General features: G+C 39.0%; 1 protein-coding gene across 4 annotated transcripts in view; it reads right to left on the reverse strand.

The window, feature by feature from the left end:
* The window catches only part of FRMD4A (FERM domain containing 4A), a 347533-nt gene that overhangs the window by 103825 nt on the left and 217605 nt on the right, over positions 1-26103 (reverse strand). For all 4 annotated transcript variants that reach the window (XM_075273982.1, XM_075273980.1, XM_075273981.1 and 1 more), the window contains exons 3-4: positions 18977-19071; positions 14465-14557 (exon numbers count right to left, since the gene is read on the reverse strand). In XM_075273982.1, coding sequence (XP_075130083.1) covers positions 14465-14557; positions 18977-19071 — 188 coding nt within the window. The remainder of the gene's footprint in view (positions 1-14464; positions 14558-18976; positions 19072-26103) is intronic.

The following is a 26103-nucleotide window of genomic DNA, read 5'->3' on the forward strand; positions in this document are numbered from 1 at the left end:
TCTACACAGCAGAAAGCAAAGTCCTTATTAATAGTAATGTGCATGTTATTTCATGCCTAAAACTGAAGTTCGGGAGAATCAGAACAAAGGCTGAGTAAAATTATTATTAATAATATCTTACTGCTTCATGATCAATTTCAGACGACCCCCCCAAAAAAACAATACAAAACCATGGCATGGTTGGACATTGGACGATCTAGTAGGAAGTCCAAAATATCCCTGAGGCCTGGTTCACATCTATGTTCGATAATCCATTCGGGGAGTCCGCATGGGGACCTCCCCGAACGGACTACCGAACGCATTGGCAAGCGGTGTGCAGTGAAAGCACATGGACCCCATGGACTAGAATGGGGTCCGTGTGCTTTCCACCTGGTGATCGCACGGAACATGCGGACAGAAAAGTACTTCACGATCTACTTTCCTGTCTGCATGATTTGTGCAGAGACCGTGTGGAAAGCACATGGACCCCATTCTAGTCTATGGGGTCAGTGTGCTTTCAGTGCACACTGCTTGCCAATGCGTTCGGTAGCCCGTTCGTGTGAGTCCCCATGCGGACTCCCACAAAGGATTACCGAACGCAGATGTGAACCAGACTTGACATCCCAGTATTCCCTTCATATTTGCTGATATGTTGTCCATGTACCATTACTATTCACTTCGTTATGTATAGAGGGGAACCTACAGATGGGAAGCTAAATTGCTAAGATAAATGCAATGTAAAGTTTATTTTTCAATTATGACCCCACAATGATAACATCTAAATTCTGGAAAGCCGCTCTAATGCTTTTGTATTATATTATAGTTACTAAAGGAAAATGATACGTTTGTAACAATTTGTTTAAGTTTCCATCATTTCTATACTGCTTATTTGCATGATACAACCATTATTATAATAAAAATAAACAAGTATGTCATTTAGTAAAGGATTATCCAATTAAACAGAAGACATTAGCTAATGCACAAGGAATCATTATTTCTGTGCTGCTATAAAGGACTCAGGAAGTGTCTTAAACGCACTTACGGCAAGCATCATTTGCTACATAATATTACCCAGATTACTCTAGGCACATATAAATACTGTTTCTAAGCCTGTCTTGAGCGCAGCCAGTCTGATGATTCATGGTGCTGACCCATATTCCCCTAGGAATTGTAATTAAAATGTTGTGGCTAATTAAAGCATAGCCATGAGGATAATGAAATAAACAGGTCACCACTAGCCAATGAGTAACAGTTTTACATGTGAGAAATCTAATAGAGATAATGTCTGACAACATGGCTTATGAATGAGTAACTAGATGTTCTGTATGATGTGTTCCTCACTACTGGAACATACATTCAAGTGTCTTATTGCCTGGGAATACCATTTATATTGTGTATTTTGAACGACTACATGAATTCATTTTGTACCCGTAAGAGTAAAACCAGTGCAAGTTTCCCGGCAATAATCGGGAGGCCTAAAAAGTAACAGCTGCTACCCCGAGCAATAAGCCTGTTCAGAGGGGTTGTCATGGCACGTCTACTCTTCTCCAACACGGTGCTACAAGAAAATGGAGTTCTTAATGGCCTTTAAGGAAGATATTTGGCAGCATAGAGTAAAATTAAATGTGTAAACAATGCAATAAATGAATAGGGTTGATACCATGCAAATTCTCATATGTAAATTTGTTTATATTAAAAATGAATTACAAATTGCTTAGAATGATACAAGTCATGTTAAATCTGTTGTATTATTGCTACTTCCCCCATAATGATAGAGCCATGGGTGTCTTAGTCAGTAAACCATCCTTGGATATAATTATTTATTCTAGTACTTTACTATTTTGACATAATGTTCTCAGAATTAAAGGGACAGCGAGCAGAGATCTAGAAATCTGTGAGGAATTGTTACGGAAAGTATATTGGAAAATTGTACAACTTTTTATTATACAAACAATAACAGGATCTGCCAAATCTCTTGACCTACCTACTTTAGTTAAGACTTTACCCACAAAGTAACATTTCTGGAACAACTTGTCTTAGGCCCTGTTCACACGCGGCAAGAGGGGGCGTATTTTGGCACGGAATCCACGTCATAATCCGCCCCCTCACAATGGTGGTCTATGTAGACCGCTAGCATTCTTTTTTACATGCTGAAAAGAAACAAGCTGCCCTTTGTTCAGGCGGAATCCGCGGCTGATTCAGCCATGGCGTCCACCTCACGGCAGCACGCTCTAGACAAGGCCACAACGGAATATGCACACGCGTAATTGCGTGTGAACTAAGCATAAGAAGTCTGTATTGTGCCATTGCTCTGTTATTCCTACTTGAATAAATTGACAGCTGGGTGTTACCAGTTGGGGAGGGGGTGTGCCCACACAGTCTGGCACTGACAATCAGAGATAGCTGCAGGGACATACCCATTGGCTAAAGAGAGTACAATTCTAAAAAAATCAAAACACTTCAGAATTATATTTTATCGGTAACACAATATCTAAAGCATAAATGTCAGGAGAGCTGACAGATTTTCTTTAAAATTTGTGAAATTATGATATAGAAAGAGCAAACGTTATACAAGAAATCTTCAATTTACATAGGAAAAATCAGAACAAAAGAAAAAAAAGATTATAGTGTAGCAGAAAGATCTGACTTAATGTCAGGTGTCATAAAGGAGTAATAAATGCAGATACAGTAAGACAAGTTCAACTGCCAGAAAGGAAAGGCAAATAATCTGAAGAGTCAAGAAGTAAAACGATTATCAAGTCAGTTAAAGAGAGCAAAAAGTCTCGTTAAAATAAAGGACAATAATGAACAGAAAAGACAATGGCAACACGTTGGGAAACCGAATACAGACTGCAATGAAGTCAGGCATATTCTGATGGATGGTCAACAATTTACAATTCCCGAATTGCAATATAACGCTACCTTTATACCGCTTTACACCTCCATCAAATATTCTGTGGTTTTTGACAAAATTAGTATTGTGTGCAGCGCTGTTATTCCCATAAAATGAAAATTGCCTGGCTGGAAACCTACAGACCCCAAGCCATTAAATAAATATTGTATGATGGATCAGGCATAACGTTGTGGATTCCATTATGAATCTACAGAACCTTCATGCATGTTTGTGCATTTTATTCCTGTGTGTACTTGATGGCCACTGGCCTACCTTACATCATGGTAGCCAATAATGGGATGGATAGCAATACCAACAACCATGTGAGAATAATGGTGCTTCTGTGTAATGGTGGCATGAACTAGTAAGAGGAGTTAGTTTAGATTACCTGAAGTCTAAACACTTGGTAATAGATCCATCTTATTGGTTTTATTTTATCAATGAAGTTATTAACACGATCATCACGTTTTATGCCATGTAAGAAAAGCACATTATACATCTATAGAATTGGAAAATTCTTGGAGATAAAGCCTTTTGAGTGACAGTTTTCCATCTTCTATTATATTTCCAACCATAGTGTTAATGTGCATTGCCACCAGATAAAGAGTGACATTTACTGCTGATGACGTTCTCTGGCTCACAGAATCAAACTGTCTTAAAATAGAAAATTCTGAAGTAACTATAATCAATGGCAAGGCACCAGCTTCACAATTCTCCATCCTATTGATCTCGACTTACATTGTATAAACCAGACTCTGCAAAATCTCTCCATGGCAGCCTTCAAACACTATGCAATTAGACATATGCAAGGGGAAACAGATGTTGCGGAAAAATAATTGCTTGTTTGCATTTTTGATGATCTTTTCCTTTTTTAATTCCAAACATGCAAATCACTTGCCTGCTATCCGGTAGAAGGGTGTCTGAGGAACGCATGCAAGAAACTTATTTAATAAGCTCTTCGGTTTACTTTATGTGAATGAGATACAGAGTGATTTGGGTTAACAAGCACAGAATTCCTCTGGATGTCATTAAGTACACTATAAAATCCTACAGTCTTCTATGTTTCTCTAAGCTAAACACGCGAACAAGGGGGTACAATATGAAATTAGTTGGGGGAAGATCAGAAGCATTGTCAGCTAATATTACTTCACTGTAAGAGTAGTTGAGGCTTGAAACAAACTTCCAGCAGATGTAGATGAGAAATCGATAATAAGTAAATTTAAGCACGACTGGGATAAGTACATGTCAATCCTAAAATAAAAGGGAAATAATATAAAGGCAGACTGGATGGACCATGTGGTCTTCGTCTTCTATCCGTCCTCTATGTTTCACAAGGATCCACCACCATTGGAGAGATATTGGAGAGATATTACTATGGCAATGCAGGACATCAGTCACTTCTTAGAATTTGACCTAGAATGTCTATGCCATCCACTCAACTGGTTTTCTTTTAGCTTTTGCATGCATGTTACATCACTTAACTTGCTGATTTCTTTTTTTTTCTATTTTTATCTTATTAGAAGAATTAGATGATTTTGCAAGATTCTTCCATATAAGTGTATGCACACATGTTTCTACAGTACATGGCCAAGTTGGACCTTACTAGAATTTTTTTTCAAAATCTTTTAACTATATATATATATATATATATATATCTATATATATATATATAGCAGTCTTTTAATGTTATTGTAAAGTATTATTATCATTGTATGACCGTATATCTTGTTTATATGCAACAATACATATGGCCATGAGCATTGGTCATCAAAGGGCTGTTTATCCTTTGAAGCAAAGGAGGCTCAAAAATACATGGTATGGCCCACTCCATAAAAGTTACCAGCATTGCGCTTTATACATCTTTTCTCATGTCCAATAATCTAATATATTTGATATTTTGCTAGCCCCCTTGACTATTACTTTATTATTCCATCATATTATGACCTTCTGCATTGTCAGACAATGTGTAACCAGGGGCAGAGTTGCCTATAAGAGATACATTTCTATTCTGTGAGTACAAAGCACACTCCCCTCTGCAGTTTTTACCAACAATTATGATCAGTAATGTTGTGATGAATGTGTTAAAAATAAAATATGTAGTACAATAGACAAATAACCTTGGATTTACAATGATTCCACAACATTAAAAAAAATCCTGGTTCTTTGTCATAAGCTCAGCAAGACTGGAGCGCTGATAAAACATAACACCAAACGCATTTGGCTAATTTGATACTGACCTACACACAATAAATACAGAAAAAAAATCAATGCGTATTCTAACATAAGATAAAGAGCTTTTGCCATGAAACCCTTATTGTAAGGCTGCCAACTCCAGGGAATTAAAACCAAGTATCCTCCTGTCTGAGGCCATTAAAGATGCCTGACAATGCACTAAAAGCTGCACATGCTCCAATGTGCACATGCTGACTCTAGAGAAAATATACACAGGGTCTCCAATACTTCATTCAGTTATGAAAATGACAATTATATGTAATATTTTTTTACTGGTGTAATTGTTTCTTTAACAGATTTTACTCAAATAATTAAAAGGGTATTTCAGGAGGTAAATATTGATGACCAGTCCTTAGGTCATCAATATCTGATCAGTGGGGGTTCAATACCTAGGATACCATGTGATGTCACTAGAGACCAGAGACAATGTGATGTCAGTTTTAATAGTCACATGGCCTGTTTGCAGCTTAATCCCAATTGAGTGAATGCCAAGGTCTCTTCAAACAATTGACATGTGGTACAACTATACTGGGGCGGTCTGGTAGCTGGAATCACCATTCGTTCCCTGAAAAGAAAGTTCCTGGCACCCTAGGAGTCATTGGTATGTTGGACGAGTGAGCCTGGATTCGCCCATGGAAGCTGGGATCCGAGTAATCACGTATTGTGGATGGAGAGTTGTTTCCTGCTTGTTCTGCTTTTATTGGCACTGTCTGATTGCAATGAAATATGGTAGCGCTAATCACGGTATCCTGTTGTATAAAGCCCTGTTATTGCTAGAAAACATTGCTTGAAAATTTCCTCTGTTTTGTCAGATCCACTGATTACCTCTGACAGCCAGGCATGACTTACTCATGTCCTTACTCGACCTCCCAATCCAACTGATTCCCTACCTGTTTTAAAGGGATTTGCATATAAAATCAATTTGAATGCCTGTCTACTGTGTATGGGATTAGGTAAGTAATTAATAAAAAACCCAGGAATCTAATTACTAAATCAGATTATGCTATTGTCTGAAGTGACCTCTTATATTGTATTTTACTAAAGTAGCTTTCACAAGTCATGATCTTTCTACCAGCCAGTTGGTGGTAACATCTGGCTATATGTGGTTAGCTTTACTTCTATGTTGCCATTTAAGATAAGATAAGATAAGATAATCCTTTAATAGTCCCACATTGGGGAAATTTCAGCGTGTTACAGCAGCATAGTAATACAGATACAGGATAATACAGAGTAATATATTACAGACGTAGACACAGATAAGCTGAGAAGAGAAGATATACTAGGAGTCCATGGCAGCTAAGGAAAAAAAACAGAAGAGAAAGAGGAAGACCTCATGGTCATCGTCATAATCATTTAGTTCTCTGTGTGGAGTGATCTTCGTTTGGTCTGATGTAGATTATACAGCCTGGTCGCGGTTGGAAGGAAGGACCTGCGATAGCGCTCCTTCTCACACTTGGGGTGGAGCAGACGGTCGCTTACAGTGCTGCCAAGTCCCATCAGGGTCCCATACATGGGGTGGGATTTGTTCTCCCGCATGGAGGTCACCACAGACAGTATCCTTCTGTCACCCACCACCTGTACTGGGTCCAAGGGGCTCCCCAGGACAGAGCTGGCCTTTCTGATCAGCCTGTCAAGTCTATTTCTGTCCCTGGTTGATATACTGCTTCCCCAGCAGGCCACACCGAAAAAGATGGCTGAGGCAACCACAGAGTTGAAGAAGGCCCTAAGAAGTGTCCCCCGGACTCCGAAGGCCCTCAGCCTTCTGAGCAGGTAGAGTCTGCTGTGGCCCTTTCTGTGCAGCGCCTCCAGGTGATCAGCCCAGTCTAGTTTATTGTTGAGGAGCACGCCCAGGTACTTATAGGTCCTGACTATCTCAATACATGTTCCTTGGATCTCCACCGGGGTCGGAGCACCTCTCCGTTTACTAAAGTCCACCACCATCTCCTTGGTCTTCCCAGCATTAATCCTGAGCTGGTTCTGCTGGCACCATTCAACAAAATCCCGGTTTAAGTCTCTGTATTCCCTATCGTCGCCATCAGTGATAAGGCCGACTATAGCAGAGTCATCGGAGTACTTCTGTAAGTAACAGCTGGATGAGTTGTGCCTGAAGTCAGCAGTGTACAGTGTGAAGAGGAATGGGGCAAGAACTGTACCTTGTGGTGCCCCCGTACTACAGATCTAATCTTAGATAAATTCTTTTAAGGTAAGTTCACACTGCAAAAGTTCTGCTTCCCATTTGTTTCAACAGTAGGCAGAAACTTTCTATAGCCAGTAGAAATGTTTCCATGGCGAATTTTGCTTGGTGGGCACTGCCAAAAAATGGTGGTAAGTTGTGCAAATTTACTGTCAAGGTCAATATGACATATGACAATACTGATGTGACCCCTGCGGCTCTATCAGTGGTCTCTTATATTGGGCAGAAGTGCCGAAGAGAACGGAGCGGGTCTGGAGTGCAGGGAAGTGAGTAACATTATTTTTTATGTTCACCTCCCCTCCCCTGGGACTCCGCTTATTATACTCTGGGGTCTGAAGAGACTCTACAGTATAATAATAGCAGTTTCGTTTGGGCATGGACTCGGGCTTCCCGTGCCAGGGAAATAAGCCAACCCCTGTTCTAGCTGATCGGTGTATATAACCTCTGGGTTAAAAGATAAGAAGATAGATACAAAAGTTCTTACTTTGCACTGTAGAACTTTCTAGTCAATTGGTCCTCATAGTATACAGAGGTCTTTTAGCTCTATGGAAAATGGAAGTGTTAGGCTCCATTCACACTGAGTAACGCTGGCGTTTTTTGTGCTTATTTTGGCACGTAGCGCCGCGTAAACGCCGCGTTTGCGCTGTACAACGCGACCGCAAAATAGCGCGGCGCAAACGCGGTGCAAACGCCGCGTTTACGCGGCGCTGTGTGCCAAAATAAGCAGAAAAACCGCCAGCGTTACTCAGTGTGAATGGAGCCTTAGGCCAAAACCATAGCTTCATGTTTTTGGGTAACTGAATAATTTATTTTTATTTTTTTTTACATAAATGTTACTCACGCTTTTAATGGACTGCTGGAAGTATATATGTTCTTTGATGATCCTGGGGTGAGGCTACACTTATATATAATGAATTTACCTCAATGACTCTTATAAGCAAAGACAATCGTATAATAAAACAAGGAAGATACGGCATCCACTTGATTCATTTATCAATCAATCGATAAATGATGAACTACATCTGGCTTCTGTACTGAATATGGTGAGCGAGCAGCGATATTGCTGACAATCGTCATCATCACTGCACATGCATTGAAAGCAGGAATTGAAGCTAAATATTGCTGACAAAGCTCTGCAATAAATTTGGCTAAAATACATGATGGTCAGATCTGTAAGTTATTAGGCTTAACATCTGCTTGGTTAAACTATTCTGTATCAAAATCTACCACATGTCATTAGAAAGGGAGGTGGACATTCAACGTGGCAACAATAATGGCCAGCATAATACACGTGGCACAAATTAAGTTGACTTGTAGTTGATAACAACAGTTCATCATATTAACTGTCTTATATGCAGCAAGTAACAACATTTGAGGCCTAGTTTTGAAGCTTTGTAAATGAGAAGGAAATAGGTAATACCTAAAATGCCCATGGTCTTAAAGAGAATTACAGTAAGTTTACCTTAACTGATCTGGCAAACTGAATGATGGACCGGGAGGTTGGGGCCTAGCCTCGCATTCCTGGGTCACGTGATCAGAACCAGCCCCCGCTTCGCTCTGCCCCTCCTTTGTCCGCTAATCTCACATGTATTACCTGTGCTATGGGGGCTGGCAGTCCCTTTAAATACTCCTAATAGAACTTTTGGATAGTGCTTGCTTTATTTTCTTCCATGTTGGCTGTTACTGCTGCGATGATTCAGGCTACTGCTCTGCCCCATCCCATTTTCTACTATGTGTCTTGTACAGATTTGACTTCACTGTGAATTCAGTACATGGCGAGCTAATTTCTAGTATAGAAAGGATACATTATAAACTTAAACTTAACCAACTTAAAATCAAATAAAAAGACAAGTGCTCCTTGGGAATGAGGACTTCTCTTTTAATAAGCGGGTCTGACAATGTACTGTATAAGTGTGTTTCTTCCACCATTACTCACTGACACCTCTGAGTTGTCATCGCTTACTGATCAGTAAAGATGCTAAAAACTATACAACTACTAGAATAGCTTTTACAGTGTGAGACATCTTTTTGATACGTCTCGTGAAAAGTCTGAAGTCTGATGCCAGATTTGTATTTTACCTGTGAGTTTAATCAGAGAGGTTTTCCAGATTTATACATTGTCTGCCTATCCTTAGGTCATCCATGTGTGAGTGTTGGAAGTTTGATCCATTAAAGTGAAAGGGACTCAGGTACAATACTACGGTAGGCACAGTTGCATGAAAGAATGTGCTGCCAGTTTAGCAAAAACAGTTGGGCGGAGCCTAATATGCTAATCATTGGAGGTTCAAGCATATGTAGATAATTAGATAAAGGTCCATTACCATCATTCTATGATAATCAGTTCTGTTGTAGGAGTCCTGGTGTTCACACTTATGTATGATTCTGCTTATGTGTAATGTGAGGTCAATGGGTCCACTGATCTCTTATTGATGATCTAGATTGAGGATACATCATAAATAAAAATGAGCTGGGAAAACCCCTTTAATAAAGCCTTGAAGAGCATCATCCAGCTTTTCGATAGCGGTCTCCCGGGCAAGAAAATTGCCAAAATGTATCATGTGAATGCCACAACAGTAGGAAGGAAATGAAATGAAGTCTTTGTCCACCCATTCAAAAGCCAAGAGGTGGATGTTGAGGCAAAATATTGGAGCCAACAAGTCAGCTCATCACAAGGGCTCTGCTGCGACAAACACAGCAGTGTAAAGGGCTCGTATGCTTTTAGTGAGATCACAGACGTCCATGCAAGCACCGTGTGACATGATTTACACGAATCTGGAATTGTGGATGAAAAAAGGTGATTGAGCCTCAACTCCAATATCATCACAAGAAGCATTGACTTGAGTTTGGAAAAAAGTTTGAACAGTGGACAGTAGAAAGCTGGAAACAGATGACCTGGAGTGATGAGACGAAAGTCAATACAGTGGACTCTAAAAGGTCCAAATGGGTCTAGGTAAAGGGTGCTAAAAGAGTGGGAAAATGAAGGAAAAGTCAAGTTTGGTGGAGGAAGTCAGATGATATGGGGTTGTTTCACAGCCAAAGACATTGGATACAATGGTGGTATCAACGCTGAGCATTATGTGAGTATCCTACAGGACAAGTTACTTCATAAACTTGAGTACTATGGGTATAACAAAGAAGACAGTGTTCCAGCAGGACAACAACACAAAGTATATGCTGAGATTATCGAAGAAATGGTTCAATGACAATAAAGTAGAGATGTTGGATTGGCCTCCATGGTCCCCAAACCTCAACCCAATCGAAACTTGTGGGTAGAGCTGAAAAAAAAGCTGCATTTGTACACAAGCGAGTTGACCAGTATGCACCAACATTGAGAGTGTGTAGAAGAGACCTGGGATCAGATTTCATCGAGACATTCTTGAATCTGATCTAGAGCATGCCCAGAAGGATCCAAGCAGTGTTGAAAACCAATGGTGTATTTACAATATAATAAAATTAATAATTTTGACTTGTAGGAGCAAAACAGTAACAATGCAGTTACATGACAAGAATCTGCATAATTAATCATATGCTAAACAGTTGTAAGTCAAATTTATGTATGAGATAGCCAAGATGATAATGATAAAATGATGGTAATCTCATGATTGAAGCTGCAGTGGATTGTGAGATATGGAGCCTGAAAGTCAAGAGTTCAAAACATTGTTACCCTTGTGTTTGTTACTATAAATGATCCCCCTTTATATTTATAATGACCCCTTATAAAAATGATTCCCCCTTTATAGTGATACTGTCCCCTAATGACTTCTTATACTATTGAAAGTTGTTTATATAGTTGTTATACTTCAAAGTTGTTTCTCTCAAAAATCTACAAAAGTGACATGCATAACAAATGTGCCCTGTAACACAGAGGTGTTGAATATGCTTGTCGAACGTGGTAGACTGCCTTTAAGACATTACAGTGTGCAAAGGTATATTCTATAATCTCATTACTATATAAAATAACTGTAAAACATTTTAATAGAAATATTTTTAGAAAATTGTTGCCATCACAGGCACCAGTCTTCTTGCCAGTGTTCACTGTGTAAGGGCCTCCTCTGTAATAAGGTTAATTAAGTGCCCACGGTTCTTCTCCCAATGGGATCACTTAAAAATCCAGTTTCTTTGACAATTCCAAAAACCCTGCTGTTGACCATTACACTTCATAGGTCTCATAACAGCACATCCGGATAGTGAAGAGATGCACATAACTCAACACATGTTATTTCACAACTGTAATGCTTTTCCTTAGAATTCCCAAACCTTTTAATTAAGAACAAAAACTCCAGATGTCAAGATAAAAGATCTGGTTTATACCAAGTCATCTGACATCACTAATATTTTTCTTTGTATTTCTTTATACCTTTCCTACATTCTTGAGCCAAAATTTCCATGTTGTTTCCGATTACTTCATCATCAGGGACTGGGAGTGACTAGTATTTGGCTAAGTACTTTGTAGGTGGAAAAGAACGCAATAACTAAAACCTTATTCCTCTGAAGCCAGACGTATCAAGCCTTACAGCCATGCTGATATTATCAATTATTGTTATGGATAAGTGCAAAAAATATCTTCAATAGAAATATTTCCTAAAGCAATGTCAGATATAGTAATAGGAATTCTAATATTACAATATTAATAACCTGAATTGTTTTCATTGTACCATGGCACAAAGCCATTTTTCTAGTTTGGAAACCACTAATACAATCTATTGTTATCATTCTAACCCTAAATGGAACTGAATGGATGCACTCTCTTACAAAGGAGTACTGTTGGAAACTTAACTATATTTGTATGCACAGCAGGGTGCTGGGGCATTCATGCAGTGGTGCCTAAGGCAAGCATTACAAATGACCCCCCCCCCCCTACTACCACTACTTGCTGACCTTATTTCATGGATGTATCTTGGGTGTGTTTATGGAACCCATCACACCATATGGGGTGGAAGGTGGTCATGTGCACACAGCCTAAATTAAGTTTTTTTGGGGTTGTAAAGCATTAATGAATTTAGAGGAGACATGCCAATTAAACCAAACCAAAATTAACATTTCCCATGCACCAGACCCCCTAAGTAAATACTCCTTATTCTCCACTGACTATTCAATAAATTAGGAACCCATAGCAATCCACTCAGTACTAGCTCTCTGTCACCCCTTTAGAGACATCAGAGCAAATATTCAACTATTCACCTCTCCTTGTCCCTCTGTACTTGAGGGAAACTGCAGAAAACACAGGTACAGGGAGGGGAGGGTGCATGTGGTACTCAGGAGTTTTCCAGGTCTTTACTACATATAATTCCACTACAGGAAGCAGAAACCGCCCCAAACACCATGCCCTATATGTTGAAAGGAGTGAAGGGGTTGCTGAGATCCTTTCAGTGTGATTACGACTGAGTAGGGAAATAGAGGGGACAGGGACAGTACATGTACAAAGTAATAGCCTTCCTTACTGTTTGCCCTACTCTCTTATGTCTGCCAAGCCAGAACTTTGCATGCACTGTAAGTCAAACCCTCCTTGACCCCATTCGCTCCTCCATGACTTGACTCTCGCACAAAGTGAACACATACAAGATTATAAAGTACAGCAGTGCTATTACCTCCAGGATGACTTAGTCACTCTGCAGTCCTGCTCTCTCTATCAGTGAAGATCTCATATCTGCCACTAATCTGTTATAAAGAAAATGCCAGAAAATACAGACTCTGCAGTCCACCTCTCTGCCTGCCACTGCAAAAGGCTTTAGTTTTAGCAACATAGTTGCTGGAGCTAGTCTTATTCTTTTAAATGCTGCCATGGTTGCATTACAGTACCTAAAAATAAAACCCTCTACAGATTGGAAGGAGGGCCGCCTAGTACTCGCATCACCTCAAGGATTGTGTGTGCCCCAGCATGCATGAGCAGTAATACTTTATTTTACCTAGTAAAATACTGCTAGTCATACACATAAAATGCAGTACATATCAGCCAATAGCTATTTCACTGGCACCAAGCAATGCAAGCGTATTGAATGAAATACACTCATCTTACAGAGGCTTATCCCCCCGCCCCCGAGAAAAAAAGATATTGGGGGACAAAAATATTAGGCATTTGGACCTCATCTACCTGATACTTTTCTCCCTTAATATGAGTCAGGAGGCCCCCATACATATTTCAGCCATTCCAAATGAAATTGGGGTATTCAGCTGGAAAGCGTCTAAAGTGTACGGGCTGCTTAAAGCAATATGCACACTATGTAATAAGTATACTTGTCTAGTCACCTCTGACCAATGTATACTAGTTATCACCTAACCTGACACCTAACCAACTTGTATGGGGGCGTTCACACTACCGTCTGTGTCCGACAGGTAGTGTCCGCTCCTAGTGTCCGCTCAAAATCTGGCACGGACATTAGGAGCGGACACTAGCTGTGTCCGTGACACCTGTCATTTATTTAAATGGGCATCGGGTGCGTTCTTTTGCACTCCGTGCCCTTCCTTCACTGTCCGCTTGTAAAGATGTCCAACTTTTCAAGCGGACAGAAAAACCCAACATGTAGGTTTTTTCTGTCCGCTTGAAAAGTCGGACACAGACGGTAGTGTGAACGCTCCCTATTACAATTCTAGATGTTCCTTGTATTACATTTACTTACCCTGCAGGTGATCTGGGACTTTTGCTCCCCTTGCTACCATGGTACTACAGATAGACCTCAGATTGAGTCTATATCTGTTACTAATGATAACACACAAGCAATATAGCCACATTGGGGGCTGAGCTGCCATCTAGGCAGAGGCAGACCGATCAACATCCTCTCTCCCAGGCTCAGTCTTTTTACCTTCTCTGTAGGAGCCACAGTCAACAATAATCTTCCAATATCTTGCTGCTGCCTGTTACCCGCTGCGGTATTAACACATTCCCCAGAAGAGGGACAAGAGCTAGGCAGCAGTACAGACACAGTTTGATGCAACAAGCTACATATGTGTCGTGGAATTTAGGAAATTGTGGACGAAGGCAAGGTCATATTTACATGTAGCTATACATGACCGCCAATATGAATTTTACTGGTAGGTCCAAGGCATGCCAGGCCAACACTGGTTAATAGTATATAGATAAGGCTTTTCCTTTGCAGTCTTCCATAAAGATACCCATTCCATCAACCACATTTAAAAACAAACAATGTAACATAATGACAAGAACATACCTGACACAAAAGTATAAGACAACTGGACCAGACTTTTTCGGAAAGTCATGTTCAAGTACTCTTCGATCCAACTGTAACCAATTCAGATGTCCCCTATGAAAGACAACGTCTTATTATTCAGTGTTGGAGACCAGAATACAATTAAAAACATCCTTAAGGCAGGGCCCCATGTTGTGAAAAGACTGCAGCAATAAACATTTGCGTTTTAAATTACTTGCAAAGTGGATGGGATTCTGGCTAATCCCATCCACACATTACAGAAAAAATCTGCAAAAGCTGCAATTTCGAAAATACTTGCATTTTTGAAAATCATAGCAAGTCAATCATACCTACAGAAACACTGACGGTTTCCCTATAGTTATAATAGGGGCAGAGAGTCCGCAGAGGAAAACTCTGTGAATTTTTTTTGTAAAAAATGCTGTAAAAAACACAATGCGTTTCCGCTACGGACTTCTCTGCATCATTTTTTGGCTGCAGCTCACTACATGGGGCCTTACCTTAACAGTGTATTAAGGGTGCATAACAGAGATATGACAAAATTCAGATCATCATTGGCATGAATGTCTCATCAGAAAATAAATGTCATTAGAACCAGACAATAGTGCAGGCTCAGTCTTTGGGCCTGTAACTTCAAACAATCTAATCTCAGCATAGAAGTGCTATAGCTATGTGTACACTTAGGGGACTTTTCTAATGTCATCTTTGTAATTGTAAGAGAAAGCACGTGATACCAGACAATTTGTAGTCCACAACTGAAATATGATTCCTAAGTGATTATTTTCCATCACATACATAATTGAATAATAAAAATATGTTTTCCTTTATATATTTTTTTCTTAACAACAGTCATACCCAGCTAAATGAATAAATGCTGAACTCCAGATACTCAGATTTCTTTATATTAGCTTCAATTGGAGACAAAACAAGATGTAATTGCTAAATATCCAACCTAGACTTTATGTAGTGAGTCTATAAATTTGGTTTTGACTACAATCTCTCGGTGCCTAGATCTAGGAGTCTGACCTCATGTCTCCGACTGGTGTCTTTTACAGTACTTAATTTCACATAGTAAGGGACTCAGAATTTATGGCCATTGTCACCCTTGTCAATGACACATGTATAGCTTCCATTGATACAGAGAAGGATGACAAATGAACAGCCAGTGAAATCACTTTTGCTTGGGGCTCTGGGGCAACTCTCAGTAATTTTGCAGCTATCATTATTTTTGCTATTCCTGTTTTACTCATTGTTGCTGTATGTGACCTCACCATTGACTAATGTGACAGACATGTTACTCGGCACAGGAGTGAAAAAATATGCGTTGTTTTCCTTAATGTATTATGCGTTGAACGGAGATAAACAATTAGTTAATTTGTAGAATTCTGTTTTGTACCATTTGTTATTCCCACAAAAAAAAATTTATGAATAAATTGACAACAGGGCTCTGTATAATCACACATGACAGTGTCAGACTATGCTGGGACAGACCCCTTTGACAAGGTAATGGTAATACCCTCTTGTAAACGTATTAAAGGGGTATCCATGACTAGACTTTAATAATATAACCTTTGGGTTTAAGTGGTCCGACATAGCCCTGCACTGATCAGCTTTTCTGCACAGTGGACAGAGCCAGGAGCAGACTGACTAGTCCATTGTGCAGTGGCCTGGGTGCACTGTTGCAACTCAGTTCCCATTCAAAAGAATGGGACTAGAAATAGCACAGATCAGCCACTGAATAGTGTACAGAGCTGACATATTCTAGCTCTGTATACTATACGCAAAATAGCTGATCAGTGCAGGGGCCAGGAGTTAGGCTCTAGTATCCTGGAGCAATAGGGCATTGAATTTTAGTCTTAGATAACAATTTTAATAGATTTTCAGGAGGAATAATTGAGGAAAAACACAAAACAGGATTCTACATAAAGAAGCCATAGCATTGTTATTTTATGAAGAGTAAAGCATTTATAAAAACAGACATGTCAGGAAAGATGACAAATCCTTTAACCATAGATGTTTGTACACATAGCCCTATTAAATCTCTTTATGTGTATAGAGGACACTGTCAAATACAATTTGTATTTCAGGGAAGTGTTCAATGTTATATGCCACTGTAGAGGGCACGTACCATATCATGGAATAGATTTCTCACCCACTAACCCATGCTTGAAATGAACTTATTGATTTCAATAGTTTTTGCCTTCTAGCATAACCAGTAGAAGAAAGGGCAGAATATCACAATGTAAAAAGACATGAATATTAATGAACTGCCTTTATTTGTACAAGTTCTCAGAACAGGTATTCACCCCTTGGACATTTCCAAGCCTTGTGTAGTAACAGTGAATCATAGAAATAGATTTCATTCAGCTTTTAGATCTTGATCATTAAAAGCAAATATCTGTAGAGTAATCCACATTCAATGAAGGTATTCATCATACATGCACGTATAAATGTACAGTATAACTATTCACCCCTGCAGGTTGATATTTGGCAACCTTTGAGTCTATCAGTTTGTAGTCTCTGACTTATCAGCTAGAAAAACTTCTAGTCATTCAGCTTTAGGCTTTCATATGTCTCTTGGATGTCTAACTAGTGCACTTCTTGTATAGTTACACTTTTTTTTTAGGATGATCTGATGTCTTACGATTTTCTTTTCACATGTAATATCGTGGTCTGGCCTCTTAACAATGTTTGGAAGGGTCTTCTTCTGGCTCTTTACAAGGTGCTGTGAACATGTGATTGGTGTTGGACTTACACCAATCTGATATTAATGACCTATCCTTACAAGCCATCAATATCCAGTCCTGGATGACCCCTTTAGGGCTACATGAAAGTGATAACAGGTTCCCTTCAAGGCTCTTTCTGTTGATATCAAGGCAACTTCTTAAATCTTCTGTCATTAAAGGTGTGCAAGGAAGAAATATTTACAAGCTTGAAGTAGAAAAAACTCTTTTGTCACTGTTCAATGCCAAAGCCCTAGTCAGGCAGCATTCACACTGAGTAACGTTGGCGTTTTTTGTGCTTATTTTGGCACGTAGCGCCGCGTTAACGCCGCGTTTGCGCCGCGTTATTTTGCGGTGGCGTTGTGCGGTGCAAACACGGTGTTAACGCGGCGCTACGTGCCAAAATAAGCACAAAAAACGCCAACGTTACTCAGTGTGAATGCTGCCTCACACTGATTTGTATAAAATATACAATACTTTGCCGCACAGCCATGACTATGAGATGAAGATACAGTGACAAGGCAATCCATTCGTTTTCATTCTCTGGTGTAGACATCTTTGTAAAGATGTTGAATGTATTTATAATAAAATAATATTAGAGTAATTTTCCTGTTCTCCTTTAAAATCACTGTCACTTGAAGGCGAAGGTCAACTAACTTTGGTCACTGATCAAACCTGATCACCAATGTGCTTCCTCTTCTTTGCTCCCTAGTTTTCCTTTATTTCCATATAGATCTCACAATCTACATTTTCCCTATCCGTGGGTCTTTGGAGTATGGGAGGAAATCCACACGAACACAGGGAGAACATACAAACTCCTTATAGATGTTGTCCTTGGCAGGATTCAAACCCAGGACTCCAGTGCGTGAAGGACTAGATTTGAGACATCAATGGCTTATCTGAATTTCAGTAGATTGTATAAAACCAGACCAAAATGCTATGTCAAACATTATACAGGAAATTAGGGATTGAAACCTGTAAATAATTTGCTAGTGTTGATACATGAGTGATAAATGTTGTTTATTTGTACTCATCTTACAGTATACAAATACAACATAGCTACAACTAGTATTAGGACACAGAGTAAATTCCAACAACCTAGCACTAAATCCTATGCAGGTGAAGCAAAGACTTGACCAATATAATTTCTGGAGGTGAAAATCCCACATACTGTGTTGAGTTTACTTTGTCACCGCTCCAGAATGCATTGCTTAGTCAGACCATTGCTTAATACATAATGCATGATTCTAACAACTTTCCAAAAGGTTCAATACAAACCTTATTATGGAAAACTTCAAAAAGTAGCTGTTCCTCATTAAAACGAATGAGAGCCTCAAGACATTACTAAGAAGGCGAATAATGTACAAGTGGAGCTTAAAGGCCACAAAGGAACATTTTACAGGTAGAAGGCACAGGGTGTTTTATTAGTGAAATCCCAAATTTCGCTTATCATTACATATTGTGGATCTCTTTGAACACAGAAAGGTGTTTTGGACAGGTAGAGCCGAGCTTTAGAGCTTGTTTAGAGCATATGGACATTTACATTTCAAAGGGGTGTATGTGCAAGAAAATCTTTTCATATAATTGGGTCTACAGCTTTTACTACATGCAACAGAGTAATACATACAACAAGGAAAACCTAATGCTATTTGTAGTAGCTGTCTAATAGGTAGGCCCATAAACATCATACTGGACATATTCCTACTGTCAGTACAGCTGACATTAGTCTACCTGTGCAGCAGATTAAAAATTGTGTCAAAATACATACATTATTTCATTGCGGTTTACTTACGTTTCATCTGTAAAGGCTATCCCAAAATATTCCTTTTCTTTCAGGTTGAAGTGAGATGCTACTAAATCAAGCAGCTCCTTGGCCAGCAGCTTTGGCTATAAAAGAAGATAGATATCATTTAGAAACATTGATAGCTGTGATACAATATGTACATAACTATACAGGGGCCTTAAAGTGCATTACTATATGTGCTAACAAAGAAACCCAAGGAATCCTTTCATTCCAGAATATAAAGAACAAAGATAACTTCAATACATCATCATTCATATGGTCATGCCTAAATGTCAAGCCTGAAAATATGTATATTTTGGAGACAATAAAAGGAGAGGTGAACGTACTTGAAAGCATAAATAACACAATTTAGATAGATGACAGATAATCACACATGAAAGACATATATATATATATATATATATATATATACACAGACACAGATAGATAAAACTATTTAATCCATATAATTCTAACATCATAAGCCCCATGCAATTGCCTCAACACAAGTCTATTGTGTTCTTCAGTAAATAAACATCTACAGAATCCACAACTTCACATGAGAATCCTATGTACATCTCAGTTAAAAATAATGCACGACTATTATTTATAGCAAATTCAATGACTCATCGCAGACACGTTTACATAGTTGTATAGTACATTAACCCCTTTAAGGATGCACTGCTGTGACCCCCACTAAATACAGTACTTTGAACCCCAGTTTGTATGGAACAGTAGCTAGGGCAGAGCAAAGAACCCAAGTTCTTGCAATTGGTTTGGGTCCCATAAAGCCAGAAAAACGTTTTAGCAAAGTTGACTGGCCATTGCCGGAGAACACGTAATCGGAGTGAGGACCTACAGATATTGCAGGAGTCTGGATAAGTATATTTTTTACTACTGTAGTTTGCCAATGTGATTGTCATATGTCCGTGTAATCTCCAGCTGTAATGAGAAGTAAGCTTTGTCTTTACCTAAGATTCTGACAATTACAATATATTTCCATAACAGGAAAGATTACTTGGCTCTGATCTCCCCATAGGGACATCTACCTCAATATGGTCTGTACATATGAATAGGTTCTCAAAGGAGAAAGTAGTTGTTCACAACTCATCTATGAGATCTTGTAAAGTAATGACTTCATACAGCTCACAAAACTGAAAAAGTTGCAATATTATAACTATAGGTCATGTATTTCTTACAAGAATAATAACAGGCAATATAAAAGCTGTTGTATGGATTATTACATCATATTTGCTTGTCCATTTTTGGCATAATAGATTATTTTGGTGATAGTCATTTTCCCTTTCCTTGTGAAATGATACATCCATTGTCTAGCTAACGTGTAAACATCTTCTATGACATAGCTGTAGCAGGCACTGACTGTTACTTGTATCCATACTTGAATGACTCACATCTCCTTCCAGAGAACAATGGGCCTATACTGTGAGTCCAAGGAAATCTTGCCCATTGCATGACCAGGGATCATATGCTACATAAAAGACTTCTGTGTCATAGTTTAGGACAGTCTGAGTGGTTATGGCTCAATCTGTAGTCACAGGAATTCACTTTTATACAGTATTAAATATATTTAGTAAATTTGGACACCAATTAAACAGCTTTAGAAAATAACTATGAATTTTAACGTTTGTTTCACTTCCGTAAATACACAAAACTCTATTGAACTAGTCCTTAAATTCGAGGACAGTTTAACTTTTGAGAATTAAGATGAGCACTGTTATGCAACCAACACATGCTACATTGTAAGCTGCGACCAGTCTTCCACAATTACAGGGATCAATGTAGGATAAGTAGAAGGAGAAACCATTGTAGTGTATATGAAGAGCGGAGCACATTAGCTATATGGGGGTAGAGAAAAAGTGGCCTGTAAGGAATATGAAATAATTGTAGTCAATGGTAAACTATAAAAAGAGAAGTGAGGGAGATGGAAGAAATATGAATATAAAATTGGAACTGATGGGACTTTTAGGCTAAGGCCCCATTTTGCAGAAATGCAGCATTTTTTGTTGCGGATTTTACAGCATTTTTTTTCTCATGCTCACATAGCATATATAACTTTATTAACAATCAGTGTGTGACATGTGGCATTTCTGCCATCTGAATGTCACGGCATCACCTTGGGAGATGTACACTAGGGCTAAACATTTGAGTTTCCCAGGCCCGTGTGTCTGAGAAGCTGGCACATTCCTGTTCTCATTGTGCCTGCTGAGTAGGGGGTGGACTATCTGAGAGCGCTTAGATTTGTAAACAAAACTTTTTTTTATTAGACCAAGAGACCCTTAGAAAGAAATAATTCCCATTGCTTTTTTTATTACTTGGTCTGAAAAAATACAATGTAAAGGAAAAAGCTGTTCATGCAATGGATTTTATATGCAGAGATCAAGGGTTCAGAAGATTCCATAAAGTAGATTGCCCTATTCAATACTTGGAAATATATATCTAAGATCTAAGATAGCCAGTACTTAGCCAACAGCTATTTTAATCTGGCCATATATTCATACATTAGGGATTTATTTATTTTTTTACCAACTTACGGTTTGTGCTAAATTTATGAAGATAGTTGTCTTGGAGAATAGTGACAATAAATTAAACAATCTTGGATTGATCTCTGCTGTGATCTATAGCCCAGTCTTGACTTCCATCAATGGGATGCCGATCTGTTGTTGGGCACCAAATGATATTTCAACAATAACAATCATAAAAAGATCCAACAAAACAGATCTATCTGCTTCAGGGTGGCATCTGCCATGCTTGCATGAGTCAGAAAGTAGTATATGTCCATCTTTAAACAAGCATTCAATCTAGGGGAGACAAGATTGATGTCACTACATGTCTATCTTGGGAATCAAATGGGCTGGATCAAAGAACTAAAGGGCAGCCAGGTTCTGCCATTATATTGTTGGCTGATCCTTTCCTGTACATGCATGCTGGCAGAAATGAATGGCACCTTTATTCCAGTCTTTGAGCAGGACATGTAAGTGATCTTTAAAGACTGGCTAGAAAAATCAGCAATGTCCCAAGTGTTGTTGTTTTTATTGTCAGAAACATTAGCGAAACAGTCACAGAGACGTAAAATAGATTGTGTATGTATTTCCCATCAATAGTCCATATTTTTGTTGAAAATATGCCCGATTTCCCAAATAAATGAAATGACTGCCTGCTAGCAAGCTCCCGGGTGCAGCCTCGTAATTGACTTTCATCTTGAGAAATCAACAAGTGAACTATGAGTAATAACATGTATGCCAGCACAGGTCAGGAATACAAGCAGACAACCTGGGGGAAGGTCTTTGCTACTGAATTTTCTAACATTGCTGTTTACCATGTTCTTTTCAACTGATTTATTTGGAGTCATTGTGTTCTTTCACATATGCTGCATGTTATGCTCACATTTGGAAACATTGTAAATGCTCATGCGGTAAGAGTTGCCACTGGGTATATACTTCAGCTTGTTCTGCTTGTCCTCAGTTAACCTGCATTTTGCTCTTATTTTCAGAAAAAGAGGAAACATAATGTTTTGTACGTTTTATATAGTGTAATCTCTACAAAAGACCACTTCTATATGGGAAAGCACCTCTGGATTTTCACTTTATTTATATTCTATGTATAGAGCCTTTTAGCCACTTAGCTATTGATATGTATAAAGAAAACTGAATGATCATTATCCAGAGTTCACTCAGTGTCCACAGGTCACCCAGAACACTGGAAGCTCTCTTGCATTCTCTACTATGGCTGAGGCATCTACTGAACAATTCCCAGAGGCGAACAATGCTGAATATGTACACGTATCTGTAACAATTTCATGTGTTGATACCAGTATAGTTCAATTTGTGATGCATTACCTTAAAGCTTTTCATATACCATGTACAGCTTGTATAGCAAACAGAAGACCATTTTTGTAGAACTGTCATTAGATCTACTTGCTGTATTTCTAGCATAGTTGCAGCACTGGGGTCTAGCATAGCTGCCCTCTTGTCGCAGTGGGGTCTAGCATAGCTGCCCCCTTCTCGCATTGGGGTCCTGGGTACGAATCTGTCCATGAACCACATTGGCACAAAGATGGTCTCCCTGTATTTACTTGGGTCTCCTCTGTGTACTCTGGATTTGTCCCACAAAGCAAAAGACATGCTGATAAATTCATTTAGGAATCTAGTTTGTGAGCCCGATTAAGGACTGATGTAATTGATGACAACATCTGTACAGCATTGTGAAATATATTGGCACTATCATATTTTTTAAATATTATATTATTTTTTTTATTATAGTATAGCCACAAAGCCCGTATAGACACCTACTTCTCTAAAATTACTGTACCTTTTTGTATGACTTTACATGGCGGTTCTATCTTCTGACTTTCAGACAAATGTGATTAAAAAAAACTTGCCATGCCATATTGAATGCTGTATTATCAGATACCCGTTGTAAGTTGATGGCTGGTCAGGTAATGGATGAAGAACCTCCAGAAGGAATGTTTGTTCTCAGCAGACAAATTTTGTCTGATGACCATTTTGGTAAATGCTCAGTATTGGGCTGGATTTTTAGGAATGGCAGGTAGGTTGGTAGTGGGACCTGTCATTCCACCCCCTTCCAGTCCACACTTTGGGGATGTTCATGCAGCGACTTAGCTGCAGAGAGTCTGTTCATCAAGGGAGCTTAAGAAGCCAGCTCCAGCAGCAGACTCTGGGCAGAGCTTGGCAGGAGAGCCAAAGAAAGAGGTCATATTTTTGGAGGTGTGTCCTGAGTGATTCTACAGGCTTTTGGATTTCTGTTATTCTAGGTGAGGTAACCTATTCTATGTTTAGTTAGAGCCTAGCCGGCAGGTATTTATTTTTGTATTGTTTCCTTTTGATGCTGCACTATATTTTTGAGTGAAAATAAAACTTTACCTTTGTTTTGGACTAAAGAAACTGGACTTGTGTGTCTATGCCACCCCACCTAGCAACCCCAGACCCTGATGCCGTATATAGATTGTGAGCCCTATATGGGACAGTAACTGTCAATGTCTGTAAAGCGCGGAATATGATGGCGCTATAAAAATAAGCATAATAAATAATAAATTCCTTCATTTCTGCTAAATGCATTGCAAACAAGACTTAATGTGTTGTAAGAAGAGGTGATTCAAGCTGGATATTGCGTATAAACAGATAATATAGAGAACAATACATTCTGAAGCACTACAATATAACCAGTAGTAGAGTTCCTATTAAAATGTGGCGTAATATATCTATAAAATTCTAGACATAAGACATATGCTAGTCACATATGCTGATATAATATCTATTTATGAGCTATAATATTCTAACAAAGGCTTTGCTTAATTCATGTCCTACCATCAAAGGTAAGAATAAATACATCAGAAGTCTGGATACAGAATATGAGACCTCACTCATTCAGCCAGAGAACAAAGGTGTGGGCAGGTTCTATTAGAAAGCAATTCCGTTCATCTACACATGGCTTATCTGACTGTCAGTCTACTGAATGATGTCATTGTTTCTGGTTTGTCTTCAGCAGACAGAAGATAGGATTACATGTATTAGAAATCTGAATTCATTATCTATGTACAATTTTATTAATCCTGGCAGTTAGTAAAGGAGCAGCTCTTGCATGAGACAATGAGCCACATACATAACAAATGGTACGGAGCTGACCGTAAAAAGATAATTCTTGAAAAAATATATATATTGGAATTTGGTCAACAACAATTTTTTTTAACCACCAAGGTATCTAAAATGGCAGGTTTATTTTTGGCAAGCTTATGGTGTATGTATGTATTAGATAACAAGTGAATAGGTATAGATATTGTCACATTTGAATGGCAGCCAACTAAGCAGGGGTGTTGTGCCCTAGGCAAAAATACAGGCTGCTATAAAAGGGATAAAAAACATATGCTGTACACAACAAAAAACATCCTATGACAGCCAGACAGCACATCCTCCCATCTTTCACGTTTCAGACTGTACTAATGCAGTCCTTAATCATAGAATGCACAACACACACAACGTATGTTTTTAATGTTTTGAAGAAAATAGGTTTTTAACAATTGCTTGTCTGGACATTGGAACATTCACTTGCTTAACTGGAGACAGCCTACAGTGCTGTTCCATCGGTGGATTGTTGAAAAACTACCATAGATTGGGTGACCTGACATCTTTTTCCATTTTTTTGTGTATGCCATAAAAGGTACCTGCATTATCTTGATATATTGACAGATGACGTGGAAATTTCCTCTCTGTTGTCATGCCTCCCATCAGAAAAAGGTTCAGACATGTTGAAATTCAAATACAACCCAATACTTTTCTATCCGGACATAATCTATTGGGAGATAGCTGGAAACTCTTCATATACAGTTCGGGCCAGAAATATTTGGACAGTGACACAATTTTCGCGAGTTGGGCTCTGCATGCCACCACATTGGTTTTGAAATGAAACCTCTACAACAGAATTCAAGTGCAGATTGTAACGTTTAATTTGAAGGGTTGAACAAAAATATCTGATAGAAAATGTAGGAATTGTACACATTTCTTTACAAACACTCCACATTTTAGGAGCTCAAAAGTAATTGGACAAATAAACATAACCCACACAAAATATTTTTTTTTTCAATATTTTGTTGCGAATCCTTTGGAGGCAATCACTGCCTTAAGTCTGGAACCCATGGACATCACCAAACGCTGGGTTTCCTCCTTCTTAATGCTTTGCCAGGCCTTTACAGCCACAGCCTTCAGGTCTTGCTTGTTTGTGGGTCTTTCAGCCTTAAGTCTGGATTTGAGCAAGTGAAATGCATGCTCAATTGGGTTAAGATCTGGTGATTGACTTGGCCATTGCAGAATGTTCCACTTTTTTGCACTCATGAACTCCTGGGTAGCTTTGGCTGTATGCTTGGGGTCATTGTCCATCTGTACTCTGAAGCGCCGTCCGATCAACTTGGCAGCATTTGGCTGAATCTGGGCTGAAAGTATATCCCGGTACACTTCAGAATTCATCCGGCTACTCTTGTCTGCTGTTATGTCATCAATAAACACAAGTGACCCAGTGCCATTGAAAGCCATGCATGCCCATGCTATCACGTTGCTTCCACCATGTTTTACAGAGGATGTGGTGTGCCTTGGATCATGTGCCGT

Source organism: Leptodactylus fuscus, chromosome 5 (assembly GCF_031893055.1).
Source record: "Leptodactylus fuscus isolate aLepFus1 chromosome 5, aLepFus1.hap2, whole genome shotgun sequence".
Taxonomy (NCBI): Eukaryota; Metazoa; Chordata; class Amphibia; order Anura; family Leptodactylidae; genus Leptodactylus; species Leptodactylus fuscus.